We start from the raw sequence: 23,498 nt of genomic DNA, 5'->3' as shown, positions 1-23,498 counted from the left end.
CAGGAGGAAGCTGAAAGACAGGTCTGGGCCACATACTGCAAATGAAGTCCGTATCATGCAAAGCCTGTTCACACATTAACTCTCCATGCTGCCTGTTAGGAGAGGCCTCCCTCCCCATCAGGCACACAGCGACAATAAGTCCCTGACGAACACTACCATGTCCCGCACATCACTCATGCTCACGGTTCGTCCTCATCAAAGCCCACGAAGGAAGCCCTGTTGGCATTCCCTATTCACGGAGGGCGCAGGGAACCCGCTCAGGGAGACACAGTTCGTAAGTTACAGACCCAGAACCTGAATCCCAGTCCCTTTCCCCAGCCCGTGTTCTTAACCACACCTAGAGTCCACCGGCCTCTAAAGGAAGCAAGAGCCTCAATTCTTGCCTGCATTGTTTCCTCACGCATTTCCAGGAAGGTCTGCAAGGAAACCCGTTCTTGGCCTTCAAGGATTCAAAAAACTTGCTCTCTGGATCTTAACCCATCAGGGATGCAATCGCCACCCCTCTAGGATGGTAATTGGCTCTGAAGAGTACCAACAATGTTCAAGAACATTACCGGACCTTCCCACACCTGCTCACCTCCAATCCCACAAGGAGAGAAGAGGAGCCCAGAAGAAAAGATGGCTTCCAGGAGCCCAGGCTCCCAGGCATCAGGACCACGGCCGTGGGGACGGTGGCTGAGTGTCCCTGGCCCCACGGGACTCACCTGGGATGTGCTTGGCCCAGCCGATGATGACCACGAGCTCCCTGTCGGCCAGGTCACAGAGAGTGGTCAGGGCCTTGATGTCGCCCTCGGGCATGCCAGGGGGAGGCATGGCATACAGCTTGTCGGGCTCCGCCACCAGCAGGTAGGAGACAATCTTGGTCACTGCCAATGACCAGAGGAAGAATGCAAATGTTGGGGAAAACAGGAAGGTACTCGGGAAGAAAATTCGGGATCTGGGGAGTCCTAGAAGGTCACCTCCCTCCCCTCTGACTCCGCAAACTTGCTGGCCGTGGTGATTTGGGTTCCTGACAAATATCCAAGGGAAGCTACTGGTGAATTCTCTCAAGAGGACCCAGCTTTGAGTGGGAGATGAGGGCAGTATTCTGGATGCTGGTCCAGGCCTTCGTAGGATCATGCTTCGCTTGGAGCCATATTCTAGAAATCCCACATGGAAAAGCCTTCTGAATGAAGGCACCAAGCCAGGCACTGAGGCCACCTCCCCGAGATGCACACTGTCCCAGACCCAGCAGTGGGAAGGTGGCAATGCCCCCAAAGGATGCCAGATGTTCCAGGCATGATGTGGGCAGAAGGGGCACGGGTGACCCTGGCACTCACATGGCTTTTTAGCAGGCGGAGAAATCTGTAAGCTCAGGTACGGGCTGCTCTCAGAGTCCAGCCGCCGTTTGTACTTCTGACGGCCTCCACGCACTCGGTCAAGGCGCACACCTGGGGGAAGAAGGGGAAAAGGTATTTAGGTTTTCCAACATCAGGGGACTTAGCACTAGCTGCTCTGAATTTCAACTCTGGTCTGCAAGAGAGGAAAGGAATCTCGGCCTCTAGCAGGCACCTCAAATATGAAAACAGGATTTTTTTTTAAAAAACAAGGATTTTCAGACTTTTCACATACACAGCATCCGCACAGGGGTTCATGACAAACAGCAGTTTCTGGATCCCACCTTCTGAGACTACAGGATGGCATTCTACGGTCTCTTCTAGAACAGAGGGAGGGTGAGGACTGGTCAGGGCAACGGGAGTACCCTCAGAAGCAGGGGTGTGGGCAGCCCTGGGCCAGACACTCGTGAGGTGGTCCTGACCACAGCTAGTGAGTGAACACCGCTGAGTCTCCCAGCAGCAGATGCAAAAAGCAGGTGTGGCCACACCACCGTAACATCCCTCCCCAGGAGAGAGGACCTCTCTCAGAGAGATCGGCTATTTCCCCGGGGTCTCTAGAGCCTTCCAGAAACCCACCCCACCCCTCAGCTCCCGCTGTCTAGAGAGATGTGCTGGTACCATCTGATACCCCTACCAGCTCACAGGGTGGACAGGACCTCCACCAATCTACGCGGCCTGGCCTAGAAAACAGATGGGACCCAACAAACTAGCGGAGCGGCGAGCTCCTGTTTCCTTCCCATGAAACAGGCCTTGACTAAAACACATAATCAGGGGTACCCGGGTAGCTCAGTCATTAAGCGTCTGCCTTGGGCTCAGGTCACAATCCTGGGATTGAGCCCCGCATCGGGCTCTCTGCTCAGCAGGAGCCTGCTTTTCCCTCTCCCACTCCCCCTGCTTGTGTTTCCTCTCTCGCTGTGTCTCTGTGTCAAATGAATAAAATCTTTTTAAAATACATACATACATACACACATACACACATACACATAGTAAGTCAGACAGAGGCGGAGTCCTGAGGGGAGGACAGCCGGGTGGTCTCCTCAGCCTCTGAGCTGACAGGCCCAGCTCAACGCCTCTTCCTCTCCCAAAGCTCAACGGCATTGCCCTCACAGAGCCCCAGCGGTGCATCTTCATCCAGGGCCCCGTCCGGCACTTTCCCCAGCACCTCCTCCTGCCTGTCCTCCCAGGGTGGCAGGGGCGGCCGCTGGTCCTGTCAGCTCAGGAGGGACGGTAACTGAATGGGATGAGGATTTGGAACCCATTCATGCCAGGGGCGATTTTCTGGCTGTTTCTTAGAATGTACAGCTCATCCATTTCAGTCCCTGGGACCAGAGACAAGTCCCCTAGAGCCACAAGAAACACTGGAAGTAAAATCACTTAGTTTTCTTTCTTTCTTTTCTTTTTTTTTTAATTTTATTTATTTATTTGACAGATAGAGATCACAAGTAAGCAGAGAGGCAGGCAGAGAGAAGGCGGGGGGTGCGGGGGGGCGGGAAGCAGGCTCCTCGCTGAGCAGAGAGCCCGACGCGGGGCTCGATCCCAGGACCCTGGGATGACCCGAGCCGAAAGCAGAGGCTTTAACCCACTGAGCCACTCAGGCGCCCCAAAATCACTTTGTTTTCTGAATGGCAGGGACCAGCCCTTCAACTGCTAACTGCCCTAAAGGAACTTGGGGTGACGAGTGCTTTGGGTTGAGGGCTCAGACCACCTCCTCCACCAGGAGCACCAAACCAGACCGCCCAAGGGGATGGTGTCTTTGGCCAGTCACTGCTCCGCATTTCCATCGGCAGTGTCCCTTTTACTACAGACAGGTGCTCCCGTACTCGATGCTGGACACGGCTGCAGTGAACTTTTTCGGGGGGAGAGAGTCGACCGGGCATCCCACCCCTGCTCCCTGTGTGAAGGTAATTCCCCTGTAGTGTGTCATCTCGGAGGAGGCCTGTGCCCACCCCGACTCTGGATGTCCAAGTGCGGCAGGTCCTCTGTCTGGCCCCCATCTGGAGGTCGAAGCATGGCCCTGGGACATATAGGCCCCGTCCACGGGAGACTTTGATCGAATGGCACGTGGTCAGGGCAGCCCCAGGCCACACGCTCCCTGCCACCAAATCTCCTGTGCCTGGGCTTCCCCTGGCCTTTGCTGGCCTCTCTGTGTGCTCTTGGAACCTCCAGAGAAGCTTCCAGTGAACTCCCCTTTTGCACTGAGGGGCAGAATGGACTGCAACTGACCACACCTGCACCTGGGTTCTCCAGACCCGGAGGCGAGTAGACTTTACCCAGAAGGTGAACTCGGGAAGACAGCCAGTAACCGGTGGGTTCCCGAGCAGGGGTCTCCGGGTGTCGGCCACGGAGGCTTGGCCTCATTGAGGACCCTGGGAGACAGGGTAGGACACGCCCCAGGGACCTCTACAGCAGATGAGGGCCTTGGGGCATTCATGCAGGTGCCCAGAGAAAGCCCCCGGCACAGCGGCGCTCACGAGGTAGCACTTGGGTCAGCATGTGCGTGTGACAGAGGGCTGCGTGGATGCAGGGGGGACGTTGAGTGGCTGCTGCCCTCCTCCTTCTCTGGGGTGGTCCCGGCCAGGCCTCACCTGGGAGTGAGTCTGAAATGCAAACATCTCAGGCTGCCCCCCACGAATCCAAGTCAGCATGCTGACAAGGTGACTCTGGGCACAGAGGCCGGTGAGTCTGGGAAGGAATTATCCGAGCGACCAGCCGTGCCTCGGACCTTGAAGGGGACAGCGGAGGCCCATCCGCGCAGAACCTAACCCCCACGTGCTGGGAGGACTTTGGCTCAGGGCAGAAGGAGCAGGCACAGAAATGTAGGAAGGACGGCTCCTCCCTTGAAGGTTTTGGGGGCAAAGGTCCCTGGTCTCCTGACCCCCTCCTGTGACCCAGCCACCCAGCGGCTCACCCCTGCCTACGACACTGAGAGCCAAACCCTCTACCAAGCTCTGCTTCTTCTTGAAAAGCTGTTAAGACGACAAGCGAAAATGCCGAGCTTCGCTCACAGAGGACAATGAGGACGCCCCTTTTCTGCGCCATCTCCTACGCAGCAGGGTCTGCCTGGAGGCCAGGAGCAGCCCCTTCCCCACTTCGACTTTCTCTCCCGGTTCTCCCCTCCACCCCGCGGCTGTCAGCAGGAGTGGGAACTGCTCGACAAAACAAAGAACAAGGCAGGCGTCCCTTGGCAAGGCTGGCACTTGCCACTTCAGTCACTACCTCGATCTGGAATGTTCTCAGTCCTGACACAGGGCCCAGTCTTTAATGGGTGTTCAAGAAGTCTCGGTGCATACAGGAACCGATGGGCCTCCTTCCCCTGACCCCAAGGAGGGCCGGGTGCTTCTTCCAGGGCTCCAACAGCACCGTGGCTTCCCCTCCCGACCAGGAGCCCCTACCCGGTGGGCTGCTCTCCGTCCCATTCCAGGGTCTGTCATGGCGCCCAATGCCCAGCAGATGTTGAGAAAGCCAGAGCTGTTACTGACATCATCACCATTATTATTACTCCTCTTCCCCGACACTGTGTACATGTCTCTGGTCACAATGAGAACAATCACGAGGAGGCACCTGGGTGGCTCAGTCGGTTAAGCGTCTGCCTTCAGCTCAGGTCACAATCCCAGGGTTCTGGGATCGAGTCCCACCCAGCTCCTTGCTTAGCAGGGAGGCTGCTTCTCCCTTTCCCCTGCTTCTCCCTCTGCTCAAGCTCTCTCTCTCAAATAAATAAAATATATATATATTTTTAAAAAAAAGAATCATGTAAACAGCCTAATTTATGGAAGACTTTTGCTTATGTGTTACCCTTTTTCATCTATAGCATATGAAACTGGCACGATTATCCCCATTTTATGATTAAGAACCACTGAGGCTCGGGGGATGGTTGAGGGATCTGCCCAATAAAAGAGCCAGGACCCACCAACTCTTGGCTACGGCAGGGTACCACCCCCCAGGACCCAGTCTGTGTCATCTTCTGTCTACATTTTCTCCTTCAGATCTTCACAGCAGAATGGTCAATGGCTCCAATCAATACACACATCAATTATCAGCTTATTCTGTTTTCTTAAGAAAAGTAGCCCCACTGGGTTTGATTATGCCCAAACTGATGCCTGACGTGAGCCAGGCTTGCCTCCTGGCTTCCTGCCAGCTTTCCCAGGTCTCACCCCAGCCACAAGCCCATAAGGGCTCCAGCTCACGGGATCCAGCGGGCAAGGACCCACACCCATCTTGATGGCTCGAAGGGCTTTGGCGCAGTTGGCTCTCATAGAGTCTGTCTCATCATCAGGTATGGGCGAGGGGGCAATGGTGACACCAACTCTGCTCGCCGAATATGGCTTTTGTGATCATCATAGTGGGAGAATGCTCGGCAGCCTTCAAGGGGACTTTGCCACGCCACCTTGCATGTGTTTCCCTCTGTTTCCATCTACTCTTCAGTAGGGTCTTAAGGGAAAGAGCCCACACCAGCTCTGCTTTCTGAGCTCTCCTCCCCCGATACTGTCCCAAGGGTAAAGAGGTCATCATATTTAGGGTGCAGGAGTCCTGAGGTGTAGGCCTGGGCTTCCCAACCCAGAGACCCCCTTCCCACAGGCTGCGCCCCCACCTAAGTAACACAGCCGTATCCTTCCAGCCCACGCTGTTCCCAAAGGCCAATGAAGATCTGGATTCACCCTCGAAAGCCCAGTTCAAGTATCAGCTCTACTGAGAAGCCTTCCAGACTCCCCGGAGCAGAGCTGGCCACACCCTTCTTGAGCGCCCTTCGATTACTCTCTATTACAGCAACTACAGTCAAAACAACAACTCTTCACAGTACACCGTGCTCATCCCCCTGCTGGACTACGGGCATCTCCTGGGCAAGGACTTTCATCTTTGTCGCCCAAGCTCAGCACCCAGCCCGTGGGAGGCAGCCAAGCATCTGAGTAGAATGACGCACCAGGTCAAACCAGCCCTCACACTTAGGGAACAAAAGAATCTCAGGGTCTGGTCCTTCTCCCAGCAACCAGAAATTTACTCCCTTAGGCGAACCCATTCCTCAGGAAGGTCCTCCTCTGTACTGAGCTAAAGTCTGTCTCCCGATCACTTTCTACCCTCCATCCCACCAATGAGACCAACCCCCTTTCACAAGACAATCCTTTATGAACTTGAACATCCTTCGGTAGCCTCCTTCTTTAGCCAAGCACTCTTTATTTTCTCGATCTGGATAGTATTTCAGACCAGTCACCTCCCTGCCTTCTACACATCTGTCATTGTTGATGTGGTCTGCTCTGAACTGAACACAGCATCTCAAGGAGCAGAGACAGTGGTCAATAAAAGAGCCAGTGACAGACACTGGTCAACTATGTTTATACTTACTACCTGGCAATATGTTTTTATATTTTCTAGAGTACTCTGCTCACAATTTTAGGAAAACAAGGTAATAGCACAGACTGTTCCCATCCTGAGTGCTGCAACAAGATGCTACATCATGAATCCTTTAAAAACAAATCACCAAATTCTAGTGGTGGGGTCTGGCAGACATTATTAGTTGTCTACCCGAGTGCCTTTCCATTCTGTGTCTTTCATGGTAAGGGAGCCTGGATTTTGTTTGTGTCCTAGCCAGTCCTACCAATCCCTACCTTCTCAGCTGCCGTGATAGCAAGGGCTGGTCCTACAACCTGGTTCTGGCCAATGGGTTATAACGGGAAGTCCATGCTGGGAGACCTTCTGGGAATGGCTTTGCTTTTCTGATATAAGGGACAGACATTTCAGTGCAACTCTGCCTTTCTCCTCCCCTGACCTGGAAGGTGACGGTCAGAGCTATGGCAACTACCTTGCAACCATGAGGAAGCCAAGCAAGGACCCCAAAGCACACCAAAGAAAGACAGAAAGACTGAGAGTCCTTGATGCTATGACTGAGAAGCCTGTAAAATGCCAGCAAACTCTCATCTCCAGAGTCCTTGGCAGGTGGGGGGATCAATCTCATTTATTGATGCCTAAGCCACTAGCAGTCAACTTCTTCGTAACTTGCAGCAGAAAGCAATTTTCACTGATAAAATGGGCAATTACTTCCTAAATTAGGATGTTTAAGTCTTACAAACACCCAGTGGGGGGAGGTGGGGGGGGGGAGAGAAGGCATCTTGAACTTGAAATGAGAGTTGCCTTACTGTTTGTCCTTACAGTTTTAGCAAAATATCTAGAAAGCAGGCTCAGAGCATATTAAAGTACTACTTAACTTAAAATTACTGTCTGGGATTATTAGATTGTGTCATCTTATTGATACTTTCTGGATTTAAAAAAGCACTAATAAGGGGAACCTGGGGTGGCTCAGTGAGTTAAGCCTCTGCCTTCAGCTCAGATCATGGTGTCAGGGTCCTGGGATCGAGCCCTGAGAGCCCAGCAGGGAGCCTGCTTCTCTCTCTGTCAAATAAATAAATAAATAAATTTTTTTTTAAAGATTTTTTTTTTTATTTATTTGACAGAACACAAGTAGGCAGAGAGGCAGGCAAAGAGAGGAGGAAGCAGGCTCCCTGCTGAGCAGAGAGCCCGATGCAGGACTCGATCCCAGGACCCTGAGATCATGACCTGAGCCGAAGGCAGCGGCTTAACCCACTGAGCCACCCAGGCGCCCAATAAAATTGTTTTTTAAAAAAAGCACTAATAAAGGGCGCCTGGGTGGCTCAGTCGTTAAGCGTCTGCCTTCAGCTCAGGTCATGATCTCGGGGTCCTGGGATCAAGTTCTGCATCAGTCCCCCTGCTCACTGGGGAGCCTGCTTCTCCCTTTGCCTCCTGCTCCCCTTGCTTGTGCGCTCTCTTTCTCTTTCTCTCTCTCTCTCTCTCTCTGTCAAAAATAAATAAATAAATCTTTAAAAAAGAGAAACCCAACCATTAATACTTACATGCAAAATATTCCAGATCTCTAAGTTAATGAATACATAGCCTTCGTTTTAACCACTGTTCAACACTGTTAATCCCCGAACATGTACAAGACAAAATTTAAGTATTCATAAATTTGCTAAGAATACAGAAAGACATGATCACTGGAATCCACGTTCCTATGCAGACTGAGTCCTGTAGCTGAACCCAGGACTGGACAGGGAGCTGAGCTGTCCTGGGCCAGCATGGTAACCCCTCTAAATCCTGTACAAGATTACGACAGATAATACCGGTGCAGATACAGATACGACACAAGCGTAAGCAGAAGCTCTCATCTACTAAGCAGCTCTCACTCGGTGCTGGCCTCTGCTCTAAGAATTGTACGTATGTTGTTTTACTTAGGGATTGCAACACCCTATGAAGGAGATTCTCTTAGCCCATTCTACAGATGGAGAAATTGAGGTTAAGAGAAGGTGAGAAACTTGCCAGAACCACAGAGGTAGGAAAGCAGTGGACTCTGACCTGCGAGGACAAATACAGTTCTCCCCTGCTTGCAATTCCCACCAGGTCTCTTCAGGCTGGCGTTACTAAAGGCTCCTCACTTCTGCTAGCCCTGGGGTGCATCCCCACTTCTGACTGGTTCCCTCCATCCCGCTCACCTTTCTATAAATAGTTCCTTCTTTAAATCCTCTCTGGTGACCCCGGGAGGAGACATCTGTTCCTTCCCAGCCCTGACCAACGCAATGGGGAGGTGAGATGTGCTTGGTCACCCTCGCGAGGAATAGAGGGGAAAGGCATTGAGAATGGGAAGAGTAGCCAAGTCTATGCCGAGATGCTCCATCACTACACCTGGAAAGCAAAGACCCAGGGCCCTCCTGGCTGTGGCTTGTGAGGCTTGCCTGGTGACTATGTTTGAGGGTAGCAACTGTGCGGACCACCAAGAGAGGTCTGTGCCTCCAAAGCAGAACAGAGAAGCATTAGCGTCAGGGTTGGACCTGGATGCAATCCCTGACTCTACCTCTGAGCGCCTCAGTGACCTTGAGCAAGTTTCCTCACCTCTCTGTGCCTCGGCTGCGGTACCTGCACAAAAATAACAGTATGTACCTTGCAGGATCGTTTTGAGGACTGAAGGAGCTGGCACGCGTAAATCACTTGTAACACTGTGAACACTAGTAAGTGATAGTAAGTCTCAGTTAATCATATAATTAGTATTAAAAATCCTGTTGCCTATTTTGACCGTATCACTAGCAGCCTCCTGGCCATGGTACTGCCCTGCAGTTCCACAAGATGCTGGCACTGGGAGGAACTCAGTAATGTATTTCTTACAACTACATGCCAATCTTCACTTATCTCAAAAATAAAAAGATTAATTAACAAGACTGTTAGCTGCTAGCGGAAATGTAAAATGATGCAGCTGTTACAGAAAGCAGCCTGGCAATTCCTCAGTGACGGGACTGTCAACCACATCGTATTACACGGCGCGGCCACGAATTCCAGGTACATCCCCAAAGGAACTGAAATCGGGAATTCCAGCCAACACTAGGATCTCAGCGTTCATGGCCATAACCCTCACGAGAGTCAAAAAGGTGGAAGCAACCCAACCGTCTGCTGGCAGATGACCGGGTGAACAAAATGTGGTGTATCTATTCAATGGACTACGACCCAGCCAGAAAAAGAGACACTGTTCTGACCTGCTACGGCATGGACGAACTTTGAAGACATTAGACTCAGTCAAAGACGCCAGACACAAAAGGAGAGATGTTGTATGAGTCCACTTTTAAGAAATACCTAGAGTCGACAGAGGGCAGATTGGAGGTTACCAGGGGAAGCAGGATGGGGAGAATGGAGGAGGGGGGTCACTGTTTCCTGAGTACGGGGTTTCTGACTGAGCTGATGAAAATGGGAACTAGAATCATTGTCCGTGTGCTTTGCACCTCTGAATCGTACAAAATGGCAGACTTTGTTACTGTTATTTTGTCAGTTAAAAATGTTTCATCTTTCTCAGGTTCATGGAATTAAATAACAAAATGTGTGAAAGTAGCCAAGTGCTTGGTACACAGTAGGCGCTTAATAGTCACTGCTTTCCTTTCACCTACCTATGGAAAGTGGTAAGGTCTAGAAGGAACTGACAGCCTCCTTCTTGGGAAGAGAGAGAAACACACCGCCTTAGTTTTAACTACCTGAGTCAGATACATTTAAAAACAAAACAACAACAGCAGGAAAAAGAAAACAAACACACCTTAAGGAAGTAAGGTTCAGAGAGGTTGAGTATTGGGCCCAGGATCACACAGCTCCAACGTGGCTTCTTTCTGGAATACACCCACAGGGTGCAGCGCTGTCTCCATCCCACCCAGGACAGAGGCTCTGCCCGTAGCTGTACGGCCCACAGCCCCACCAGCCTCCTCCCCGCCCACAGCCCCACCAGCCTCCTCCCCGGGCTGGTGCTCCTCTACCCAGAGTGGCCAATCTCATGTCCTAGCTCAGGGCACACGAAACACTCCAGTAGCTGCAGGACCACTCTGGGGCAGGAAATCCTTGGAGGGAGGAGGTGCCAGGCTCCCCCAACCTCTTGATGCCATCCGCGCCCATCTGCTGACTTCTCCAGCCGCCTGCAGCTCTGTCCGTGCCCAGAGGCGGCAGCTACCTCATCCTCATCAGATGTCCACTTGCTGACTTGATAAGATCAGCCTCCTGACTTTTTTCTTAATGGAAGTAAAATAACTCCTGCTTCTCTCCACCTCCCTCCTTTCTTCTCATTTTTCCCTCCCTTAGCTGGACAAGATCCCAGGCTTTCGGAAGTAAAAATAGCCAAGAGTGCAGGGGCACAGTAGCCGGGGGGGGCAGTTCAAGTTTCTTTCTTTTCTGCCTAGGCACTAAAAATAACCGGCGACAGCTCTGAGGAGCGTGGCCCTGCACCTGGCCCAGAGCCTGGCCCCGGCGCGCTGCTCCTGTCACATTTCTCCTCCCACAGGAAACGTTCGGACCAGGCTGGAGAGGGAAAGGCCTCTGAGCCCATGTCCTCCCCAGGGTCTCCTCTGCAGAGCTGCTGTTTGCGTCTAAGGGCAGGATCTCTCCTGACATTGCAAAATGTTCAGGGTCAGGACCCTTCTCTTCACCGGACACCACAAGTCCCCCCTCCCACCCTGCCCCCAACTCCCATTCAGTGTCCTTGCTTTATGAATGATGCAAGCAGGTTCACGTTGGTACCATGCTTCACAGTTTAGAAAACGATTTCCACATCTCATTAATTCTGCTTCACAATTCTAAGGGAGGGAGACTCCATGACTGCTATTCCCACGTGAAACTGAAGCCCAGAAAGGACAGGTAACCTGCTCAGGGACACACAGCCAGGAAATACCAGAAAGCAGGAAATGAGCCTTGACCTCCAAGTCCTATCTTCTTGGCTTTAAACTTGAGACCACCAGACAGTGGGATCATTGGGAGGCCACGGAAAGCCTCTGAAAGATAGAGACAAGAGTACTTAACCCCCTTGAGGTTCTGAGTCAGTAGGTCTGGGGTGATGTCCAGGAACAGATAATCTCTCAATGTTCCTCCAGCGATTCTGAGAACTTGCCATGTCTGGGGAGCTCTGTGCTAAACCTGTTTTATTCAGGACTTTATCTGACCAGTGTTCTTCCTTGGGGACTTAGGGGCTGACTCCACCTGTAAGTTCTACCAAATTATAGCTGACTCAGCTCTAGAAAGAGGAAACCGCCGAGAAGGGGATGTGGGTACCCAGAGGCTGCGGGTCATGGGGGAATGCTGACCCCTGTCCCAGCGCAGCAGAATGCCCTCATCTACACTCCTGCACATGCCCAGCCTCCTTTAGCTACCTGTCCTGAAGGGGGTTCTGGGTGACAGGTGAGCTCACCTTGCTGCCTAGGACAGTATGGCTATTTGGGGCTGCCTCTTACCCTGGTGCCATATCCTCATGGTGAAGAGGGAATCGCATGCCTGATTCACTAGAAGTCAAGGGAGCCTTGTCGTGAAACCACATGCTATCTAATGTCCCGGGGCTTGTGCCAATGGCTCCCGGATGGATACAATGGTTCTGCATGATGAGCCCCTGGCCCCCTGTCCATTAAATTTTCCACCAGCTGCTCTCTTCTCTGGACCCTTCTCACTCAGGCCATCATATGACCAAGGGCATTTCAGCAAGCCTGGGCTGTCCCTGCATTTCCAACTGCCAAGTTGGCTCCAATACTGTGCACCCAACATTAGACCCAGTTTCCCCTTCCTTTCCCTTCTTCTTCTCTCCCCTTTGAGGAAAAGCTACAAGCTCTGCTACTGGCCAAGCTAACCACACTGAGTTGGAATGGGATTTTTTTTTATTTTAAAGATTTTATTTATTTATTTGACAGAGAGATCGCAAGTAGGCAGAGAGGCAGGCAGAGAGAGAGGGGGAAGCAGGCTCCCTGCTGAGCAGAGAGCCCCCATGCAGGGCTCGATCCCAGGACCCTGAGATCATGACCTGAGCCGAAGGCAGAGGCTTAACCCACTGAGCCACCCAGGCGCCCTAGAATGGGGTTCTTAAAAGGATTTCTCACATAACCAAGGAGACTAGCTACCACTCAGCTCTGTTATTTACTGGCAGCGGGGCCTCGGGCAAATTAAACTCACCACATCAGGCATGGCCAACAGCTGTCAGCTGTGCCACTGCCTTCCATTTCCTAGTCTGTGGCAGACATTGCTAATCGCTCACCACTCCGGTGTACGGATCCCAATTGTGCATAAGCCTTTAGATCATGTATCTAGGTAGCCACCCCCCCACACACTCAACATATAACAGGTCAATTAAAAGATAATTTACCACCCAGGAGCCTGAACTACTTCTCAGGATCCTTCTATCTCTAAAACTCTGGTTCTGTAATCATAGGTCTTTTTTTTGTTTTAAGATTTTATTTGTTTGAGAGAGAATGAGGGAGAGAGTGCACACACATGAGATCAGGGAGGGTCAGAGAGAGGAGACTCCCCACTGAGCAGGGTCTCCAGCATCATGACCTGAGCCGAAGGCGGTCGCCCAACCAGCAGAGCCGTCCAGGCACCCTGTAATCATAGGTCTTAGTTGGACTTCAGGAACCTCTTAGTTAGGCTTCTGTGAAGCTCCTAAAATTGTCTGCAAAATTTTACGGGTAAGTACTTGCAGATTTTCAAAGCAATTCATCAATCCTTAAATCAGTTACGATTGGATTAGAGGCGGTCACAGTAAAGAGCATGTAAACAAACAAATGAATAATTTCAAGTTGGGAGAACTTCAACCAGGAAGTAAACAAAAGGGAATGATAACAAAGGGAAGTAGGAAGAAAGGCCTTTGTGAGCTGGCACCCCAGTTTGGGATGCAAGGATGAGGAGCCAACCACAGGGACAGCATTCCGGGCAGGGGAACAGCCCAAAGCTCCTAGAGAGGGAGAGAGTCTGTCATGCTTGAGGATCAAAAGGAAACCCAGTGAGGGGCACCTGGGTGGCTCAGTGGGCTAAAGCCTCTGCCTTGATCCCAGGGTCCTGAGATTGAGCCCTGCATCGGGCTCTCTGCTCAGCAGGGAGCCTGCTTCCCCCTCTCTCTCTGCCTACTTGTGATCTCTGTCTGTCAAATAAATAAATAAAATCTTTAAATTAAAAAAAAAAAAAAAAAAAAGCAAACAAACCAGTGAGGCTGGAGCCAAGTGAGCAGGAGAGGAATGAGACCAGATGACCCTGAAAAGGTAGGAGGGGCTACATCACGCGGAGTGAAAAGGACCAGAGTGAAAAAATAAAGCAGAAAAACAGGGAAAAGGCTCAGACAAGCCCCTCACAGAGAAGGAATCCCGAGTGGCTAGTACGCGTAGGAAACACGCTTCTCCAATACTGGTGAGCGTACACATGAAAAGTCGTAGCAAGGTACCACTTCACCCACTCCAGCAAAAATTAAGACGTGTTGGTGAGGTAGGGAGCAACCACAAGGTCTGAACCCAAGTACTAAGTCAGTACAATGGAATCAAGAACAATTTCATAGCGTCTGATAAAGCTGAGGCTGCACCGACCCCGCACTTCTACCCTCCCCCAGGGCCTGAAATCCCTGTTGTGCAACCACCAGGACACAGGGCGTGTGAAGCACTCCTCTCTCGGCAGTAGAAAGGAAAAACCAACTCCCCCAAACTCACCCAGTGACACCACAGTGCAGCAGTGTGCAAACTACGGTCTCTGGGATAAACCCAGGGCTCTGCATGTCCATCAGAGCATAGTTCTGTTCACTCATCTCTCCACCGTCTGTGGCTGCTTCAGCCCTGGAACAATGGTGAGTTCCATACCTGCCACAGAGGCCTTCAGGCTCCTAAAGCCTAAAATGTTCATCCTCTGGCCACCTCCTGCTAAGCAGCAATGAAAATGAATGAATTACAGCACAGTGGGACAAAAGCATTCATCTCAGAAACATCATCTAAGACATTCCAGATGCAGGACACATACAGTGTCATTTCATTTAAAACAAATCCCCCCACCCCAATACCCACAGAGATATAAACACGATAAAATTATGATGTGAAACCAGGGTAAGTTACCTTTGAGGGTAATGAAAATGGGGGAGGGTACAAAGTGTACCTGAAAAGTCAGGGCAAAAATTTTTTTCGGGAGCCTGAGTGGCTCAGTGGGTTAAAGCCTCTGCCTTCGGCTCAGGTCATGATCTCAGGGTCCTGGAATCAAGCCCTGCTTTGGATTCTATGCTCAGCAGGGAGCCCACTTCCCCCTCTCTCTCTGCCTGCCTCTCTGCCTACTTGTGGTCTCTCTCTGTCAAATAAACAAAATCTTTTTTAAAAAAAAAACCTATTTAAAAAAATGGAAGGTATCAGTATTCATCATACTTTACATATATTTCTGGCATATAACAGTGCTTGCCCACCCAATTACATTATTCCCCTTTTCCATACCAATAGAGTTTTAGTGGGACACATGGCATCCCACTGGCTGAAGACTACAATTCCCAGACTTCCCTGCAAGGGCATGGCCATATGACCAGGTTCCACCAATGAGCTATGAGTGGAAGGAACACATGCCACTTCCGGATCCCATCCTTCCAATGAGCTGGCCAGCTTATGCTTCCTTCGGCTACCTGAGAGATGATATTAACTGGGTCCACCTGCTAAGGCTGGCCAAACTGCCAGCCAGTCCCAGATCACCTCTGACTTCTGGACTGTTACATGAGAGAGGGCTACACAACTATCCTGTTTAAGCTTCTTAAGCTTCTGGTGTTGGTTCATTTGTTGGGAGAGGGGAAGGGAGTCTCTTTTTTATAGAAGCTCAGCCTTAGCCTAACTAATATACTACAAATATTTTCCTGAATCTACTCAATGTTTACTTTTTAAGGATTTTTTTTTTTAAGTGGATGGGATAAGGAAGTGAATAGAATACAGTAAATGCTATCAGGTCTTTGGGGAAGTTTTGCTGGAAAGGGGAACAAGGTGAGAGCAGTAGATGGATGAAAGTGAAGGGTGAAAATACAGCGGTCGGAGCTTAAATTTAAATTTTGATGTTATAAGGGGAGAATAAAAGTATGTTTGTGTGCTGAGGAAGATGATCCAGCAGTGAGGAAGAGTGTGATGTGGCTGGAAGCAGAAATGATGCCAAAGGTCTGAAGTCCTTGACGAAGAAGGAGTCAGAGCACAGGTGGGGAGACGGGCTTTTGACAGGAGCAGAGATAGCTCTAAACAGGGGTGAGGACAGGAAACAGCGGGTAGGTTTGTGGATTCGATAGCCGGTGGGTAAGAAACTCCCCCACTTGACTGTTTCTATTTTTTCAAGAAAATGGGAAGCAAGGTCACTGGCCAAGGATGGGGGAGCGAGGCTACGGGAGGTTCAAAACTGCCTCCTGGATCACAGAAGAAAATCAACCACATAATACGGTGAAGACCATGGATCTCCAATCAGTGACTGACATGCTACTTTGGGGTACAACTCTGTGGCTTTCCCTGAAGAGTCGGGAGCGAGATGAAAATGACTATGATTAGGATTCCCCATTTACAGGAAAAGGAGGCTTACGAAGGTTTAAGTAAAGCACCAGAGGAGCTGAGCCGTGGTGACGCTGGGTCTCGCTGGGTCTGTACGACCATGGAACTCATTGTTTCACGCTTCGGCACACCAAAAGTCCTACTCGGACGGTAATAGGATTCAGCACAGACAAGATCAGGCCCTATGGCTTCAATAGGTTAACAGCTCCCCAACCAAAGGTCACCGATCATCGTGCCTGACCAGACCAGACGCTGCAGCTGCATGGGAAGAGCTTGTGAGCCGTCAGACTTGAGTGTGTACGCACACGTGTGCACATGTGTTCGTCAGTGTGCACGCGTGTAAGATGGAAAGTGGTTGGGGGTGGGGGGGGGAGATACAAATATACATCAGGGTTCTTGGGCTCTAGTTCAAAACTATTCTCTGAAGTGCCGGAGAGCTGGTTTGTTTCGGAACGCTAATGCATTTTGGAAAAGAAAAAAAGAATTTTTAAAAGCAAGTCACCTCTCATCCTCTTTCTTCATTCACAGGGCCAGCAAAGTGGTATTTCTGGCAGGGGCTAGAGGCAGAAATACTCTATAAATACAAAGCCATTAAATCCCATGCAGCAGGAACCTGATCGGAGCCTCCTTTTAATTTCCTGACATGAGCTGGCCACTAACCCAATTACCCAGAATCCCCGCAGGAGCCCTCCGCCCGCCCAACAAGCACAAAGACAGTGAGAGCATATTGCACGGATGTCAGCCCAGCTTTCACTGAAATCAAATATCTTTTAGAAAACACTTGGGGAAAGGGGGGCAGGGGCCGAGGGAAGAGCAAAGGGAGAGCAGGACAGGGAGGCTGCCGGCCTGAGGCAGGTGAAGTGAGGTGAGGAGAAGTGAACCAGCAGGCCCGGCCTTCGAGGGGGAGCTGCTGGAAGCCCTGAGGGCTCCCTGAGAAAGCCAGTGAGCGGTTTTCCAGGCTCTTCCGCTGAGAGGCTGTCAGGCCACACCGCAGCCAGGCCAGTTAGCTCATCTCTCAGGGGAGAGCTTCTCCAGGGGCGTCCCAAGGGAGACACTCATCCTGACTTTCGACCCCAGACAGAGGGACAGCCCTGATGGGTACCACCTCTGAGATTCCCACCAGGAGATCCAGGAGGAAGATCGGGGCAGCCAGGGTGCCCAAGAGGTGATCTCTTACAGCAGTCCCACAGCGGGTTTCACCGAGGAGCTGTTCCAGCTGGGCCGCACCCCGAACTCCGAGGCGACAACAACTCCGAGGTGACAACACGGAGGCCCAGGAGCATGTGGAAACAACACGCAGGGCGAGATCCCCTCAGGGCCAGGAGGAGGGCGCAGGCACCAACTCCCAACCTAGTGTGGATTTTGTAGTCAACGTTTTATAAAGAGAAAAATCACTTTTTTTCCGCTCTGAAAATACAGACTTTCACACGCAGGATTTGCTTTAAGCGAGACAGACCCATGGGCATCGCCTACATTGCTCAGTCGATGAATCCAGAGCCTACAGCGGCCTCAAGGCAGAGGCTGAGCCAAAGGAAGCCACATGACCAGACATCTCCCCCCCACCCCCAGCCCCCCGAGGTTGCTGGCCTCCCCTCCCCCATCATGAAACACTCTCTCTCAGGTTGTTTTACTTGAGAAAAGAAAACCTGTGAGAGACTTCTGGAGCTGCTGGGCAGAAGGCAGGAAACAGCCTTCAGATGTGTCGGTGGGATGGGGAGGAAGGGGAGCTGGCATTCGCATCCGTTCCCCGGCCTCCTGCCACCCCCATAGCCGTGTGCCGGACCCAGGACCCGGGCCCCCAGTACCCCATTCCTCTGTGAGAGGCCCACTGTGGAAGCTTGGGGAGGAGCGGCTGCTCCCAGGAAGACTGGAGTCTGCCTTTCAGAGTCAGGTCAGTGTGAGGGAAGCATGGAGCCCGCGCCTGTCCCAGGGGCCTGGGCTCCTGCTCACCAAGTGGTGCGGGGGACAACCAAACAAAAGCAGGAGCCAGGGCAGCTGCCAAGAGCCCCTTGCCTGGCAGGGACCCAGGCGCCTCCATGAGGCAAGCTTCTAAGGGGGATGGTCCCTGTGGAGCTTCTGATCACAGGATCCCGCCAAGGCTCAGCACGCAGGGGGGCTGGGGAGAAACTAAATGGAGGCGCTGGGCTTTGTCCACACTCAGGTGCCTTTGTGTCACCCTGCCCCCTCTGGATTTGGAACTGCCAGCTCTGGGGGAGGGTGGGGGTGGGTGAGTGCCCCCTCCTCCTCCAGGAAGAGCTCCAGAAAGGGCCTCACCAGACTGGGGCCCAGGCAGTTTACCTCAGCACACCTGCCGCACTCCTGCCAGCCATCTCAGATGCCCCTGGCTGCCACCAAAGAGACATGCCATCCTGCACCCTTTCCTGCAACCGAGTCCTGGGCCAACCACAAGACCACAGGGCTACATGGAGCAGAGGGAGCCCAAAGTAGGGGCCCACCGTGCCCGTCTTCCCGAGGCAGAGTTTCTGTCAGGCCCACATGCCCTGAGCACCCCACACTGGGGTCCGGGGACACACAGCATCTGCTTGGCTTCTCTGAAGCGGCCCACTGGGTACCTAAGCTGCCTTTGCCTCCAGTGTGCGCTTGGCCACACGCACTTCTCTGCCACCAGTGGGTCCCTCCCTGTCATCCCCCTGTTCTGGGGGGGCCATTAGGAGGCACTCCCACGCTCTTCCCAGTACTGGGGAGTCCCTAAGGAGAGTCTTCATCAGACACTGTCTTTAGAAAACGTCAGGGATTTCGAGGGGCGGTCCTCCCGTTTTCATCCCTCCTCCTCCCTCCCCTGCTCTCCAGGCCACAATCCAGGGCTGAGGGTGGGGTGGCCTGGGGTTGGGGCAGACACAGCACAGAGCACCGGGAAGCTCCAGGCTCTGGGCCCAGCGCCCCACAAACGGCAGGTCTCTTGAGAGACCTCAAGCCCCAACCGCTCTGTAGGACTCAATTCTGTCATCCCTGAAATTCAGAGCGTGTTGCTAGCACAGCAGCTCCCCTCTGCCCTAAGTTTCTCAGATGCTGGGATGCAAGCAGAGAGAAGCCACAAACTATAACCAGGAAAGGCCACTGGACAGCTGGCCCCTGACCTGCCCCGGCCCCCTCACACCAAGCCTCCCCCAACGCGGTGGCAGCCCCCATCCTCAGGACTCAGGATGGGGGAGCCTATGACCTAGACACTGTGAGGCTCGTTTCCAGCAGCACATGGAGAAGGAAGTCAAGAGGCCAGCACCAAAGCAAATACCAAGGGCCTTTAAGCCTCTCTTTCCTCCCCTGCAGAATGAACCTAGTGTTAAGAGTCTGAAGACCTAGTTCAGCCACCAGCGTGGGTCACACCCTACAGCAAGGTAAGACCAAAACCATGTAGAGTCAAAATGAAGGAATTCACAATCTTTTAGCAGGTCTACGACAGCCCATTGTTAATCTAGAAAGAGGACTGTTCTTCGTTGACACCCCTCCTCCCCATGAAGCCCCTGGCATGTTTCTAACAGCGGAGCAAAATGAGAAAGGCAATCCCAAGGCCAACATGCCACGTTGGTGGGGCGGGGGGTGGGGGGTAGCTGAGGAACCGCATCAGCAGCTTGTTTAGAAGGTCCACATGTGGGGCTGGGCCGGAGGGGGCTGCTAGAGATAGAAACCAGGGGAGGGGTCTCTGATTTCCACAAGGTCCAGGTGGTCCTACCTACAAAGCATCCTAAAATTCATGCCTTCTTCCCAGGTGGATGCTGGGAAAGGACAATGAGAGGACTGCCGTGGGGCCCTCAAAGGCTGGGCTGGGCTTCCAGAAGCCCCCTCTGAGAGGAGGACTACATTCTAGACTTGCCTGCCCCTTCCCTTTCTCTCCCAGCCTCTCTCTGTCGTGCGATCATCAGCACACCCCTCTTGTCCTGCCTCTTTCCACTTCTGGAAGGATCCCAGGACCCAGAATTATATGATGTGTAAGAACCTGCACCCACCCACCCACACACACACACACACACACACACACACACCATCCCCCAAAATGGTCCTCAACAAGGTTCATCTATCTGAGCACATCAACAGGGCAGGTGACGAGGAGCCCCAGCGCAGCGCCGTCCAAAGGAGAGCCCCAGGTCATTTGAAATTTGCGAGTAACCCCTTTAAAGACAGTAAAAAGCAGCAGGTGATATTAATGTCACACTATCTTTTGTTTCACCCAGTATATCCACCATATGATCACCTCAACATGCAATCAGTATTTTTAAAAAATAATTACTACACTATCACATTACTCTACTTCTTATCATCCTGGCTACGTGTTTGGAGCCCATGGTCTGTGCTTGAGGATGAGGTGGCGGGGAACGTGGGGGCGAACGAGACCTCCACACGGTGACGCCAGTGTCTTGCCCACGTGCAGCAGAGCACAGCTACCCTGCTCAGGTGAAGAGGACATGCTCTGTCACTCTGGGCTTTAGTGTCTCTGCTTTTTGGCCACCTAGACACAGGGACCAGCCAGGGAGAGCAGCATCTCAAGCCGACTGCCTCCAGGGCAAACTGGGGGCTCAACCCGAGAGGACAGCCTCCCCCAGAGGGCCAAGCCAGCTTTTTGGTCCCAGGTGGGGTCGCGGTTCTTCCCGAAGGATCCTGATGCCCTACATCTCCCTTCAGAGTGCAGCTCCGAAGCGGCTGTAAACCTCTGTGAAGGGTGTGTGTGAGGGAGGAGGAGGGGTGGGTGCCCCCGGGGAACAGGGTCCTTATTTGGGATGTGGGCAGAGACATCCAGGGGTCTGCACCAGCCCGGGGACAGAGATGCAGGGACTCGAGGCGCGCCCCGTGAGCAGGGAGCCCAGGCCTCAGCGAGAGCGCAGCGCGACTGTGCGGGCCTCTTACCTTCCTTCAGCATCCCCACTTTGAGGCATTTCATGAAGCGGCAGGCCTGGCAGGACTTGCGCCTCCGTTTCGTGATCTCACACTCGTTGGTGGCGGGGCAGCTGTACTCGATGTTCCCTGTAACCAGACACACACAGGGTTGCGGGCGGCATCCCGGGCCCTCTCGGCCAAGAACAGGCCGGCCGGGGATCAACCAGCCAGACCTACAACTGCCCCTCGTCCCGAGGTTCCCACAGGGCAGGGGCTCCCAAAGCAGGTGCTCTGAGGCGCTTGTCAAAATCTTGCCTCCTTCCTTCAACACAGAGATCCCAGAGTCCTGGAGGTCTGGGTGGGCCTGGCAGCCACAGCTTGGGAGAATGGTCACCCCCAGCTCCGAAGGCACCCCTGAGCTAGCATTTTATCCCAGGCAGAGAACACGCCCTTGTGCTGACCAAGATGTAGGTGCAGACCACCTGTCCCTACAGCGTCTAGCCCCAGGCCCCCAGTCAGGGGAAAAGCCTCTGGGAAGTTCTAGCCCCACAGACCCCAGGCCTCTCAGCCTGCTGACCACAAGGAAATCACTTTCCTCTCGCAGAATCTGTTTCCTCCTCTGCAAAGCCATGGGCTAGCTCCAAAAGGAAAGATTAGCAAGATCATGGCTATGAGATTGCTTTCCCAACTGTAAAACACTGCCTGGTTGGCTCAGCTGGTGGCACATGGGACTCTTGGTCTCAGGGTGTTGAGTTCAGGCCCCATGCAGGACGTAGAGCTTACTTAAAAAAAAAAAAAAAAAAGAAAGAAAGAAAATGGTGTAAAGCACGATTCAACATGGAACTGATGATTGTATAACCACAGTTCATTACTACAGAGGTGCGCTCGTGATCATTTTCTATCTCGTCCCTTTAATGAATTATAGTGACAGCTACCAGGAACCTGACCCATGCTCCCACTGTTTACCACTCAGACTCCAGCCGCCCTGAGGTCAGCCCCTGCCGTGCAGAAGCCACGCAAGAAAAGCTGGTTGGATGAGTCACCTACGGAGTCCTTGGAGCAATCCCCCCAAGCAGGTCCTGATCCCGCCCCATCCTACAGGAGAGGCTGCGACTGCCGTTAACACAGGACAGAGCCTCTGTCCTTCGTCCTCTTACCTGTCTACAGTGACTTAACAAATATGCATTGTGCCGCTATCAATGCAAAAGAAAAGCAACAGGAGGGAGAGGGGGCGCAGAGTAGTTGGAGAGAAAGGCAAGTGGGAGGTAAAATCCAAGACAGCGAGCGACCCCAGTGTTTTGGTTTTGTATGGTCTTCCTGGCCACTGTCCCAACCCTGTCCCAACCTCCGAAGCCTGTGGTTTTCAAAGAACATACACGGAACTAGCGCAAACCTCCTGTCCCCACCCCATTCAGAGGCCCAGAAGGCTGTCTGCCCGATCCCCAATCCTGAGGCCATGGGCCACTCCTTTGAAGCTGGGGCGCTGTCTGGCCCATCTCACACAGCAAGGACACTGTCCTGCACGGAGCAGCCTCAGAAAGGTCACTCCCAGCCTGAGACAGGGTTTGAAAGGGCAGTTCCAGGCCCGCCTGGCCTCTGAATTCGCCTTCCCCCTCTGGCCCCAACCCCACCCCACCCCACCCCACCCGCATTAGCAGTTCAAACAGTCACTTTTACCATGCCCCTGCTCAGGGGTGAGCCTACCCACACCTCATTTCACAAACCTGAGACTGAGGGAGCCGAAATGAGTTACTCAAGGCCACAGAGTGCCTGCGCCACCCTTGCACCCCACGGGAAGCTTGGGGAGACCAGACAGGTCCCTCCCTGCTGCCAACCCAGTAGCGAAAGCTGCCTTCTAGTGTTCCTGTGCCTCAGCTTCCTCATGTGGCAGATGGAAGAGAGCCGGTAGGAACCCACTTCTACCCCCCAACAAAGTGCTCTGAAGTAGTAAAATTGTTGAACCCCAAGTGCAAGGTTAGTGCTCAGTCAGTAACCTTAGCCGCCTTTCGTATTGGTGAGGAAGCTGCCCGTTGGCCTGGGGCACCTTAGATCTCTATCTCTCGGTCTCTCCCCATCCCCTGTGAATTCTAGGCCTCACCTTATCATCTTCCTCCCTCCCTCTTCCGGTGGGGGAGGGGAGACTAGGAGTCACGCTCTGTGCTGGAGGGTGGGAGCGGCCAGGAGGGGGAAGGGATAAAGATGCTGCTCGCCCCTCCCCTCTCTTATCCAATGCTGTCCCTGTTGCAGTTCACACTGGCTCTTGTGACTTCTTCGCAATGAGGTTCAGTACTCCCATAAGCACAGAGATGAAAAGATAAACAGGAGGAAACAGATATAAACTAATTCATCCAAGTCTGTCTTGGCTTGGAAGGAAGGCTCTGTAGAATTGGCCCTTGGCCGCCTTCTCACCCCACGCCTCGACTGACCAGTTCCTGGAACTCAGTGAGAACCGAGGCTTCCAGGCCTTTGCTCCAGC

At 52.7% G+C, this 23,498-nt stretch overlaps 1 protein-coding gene across 2 annotated transcripts in view; it reads right to left on the bottom strand.

Moving 5' to 3' along the window:
- The window catches only part of ESRRB (estrogen related receptor beta), a 166,361-nt gene that overhangs the window by 16,413 nt on the left and 126,450 nt on the right, over window positions 1-23,498 (bottom strand). For both annotated transcript variants that reach the window (XM_082733625.1, XM_082733624.1), the window contains exons 3-5: window positions 21,053-21,169; window positions 1,320-1,430; window positions 705-866 (exon numbers count right to left, since the gene is read on the bottom strand). In XM_082733625.1, coding sequence (XP_082589751.1) covers window positions 705-866; window positions 1,320-1,430; window positions 21,053-21,169 — 390 coding nt within the window. The remainder of the gene's footprint in view (window positions 1-704; window positions 867-1,319; window positions 1,431-21,052; window positions 21,170-23,498) is intronic.

Source organism: Mustela nivalis (assembly GCF_964662115.1).
Source record: "Mustela nivalis genome assembly, chromosome: 6".
Lineage (NCBI taxonomy): Eukaryota > Metazoa > Chordata > Mammalia > Carnivora > Mustelidae > Mustela > Mustela nivalis.
This window is presented reverse-complemented; position numbering and strand designations above follow the sequence as displayed.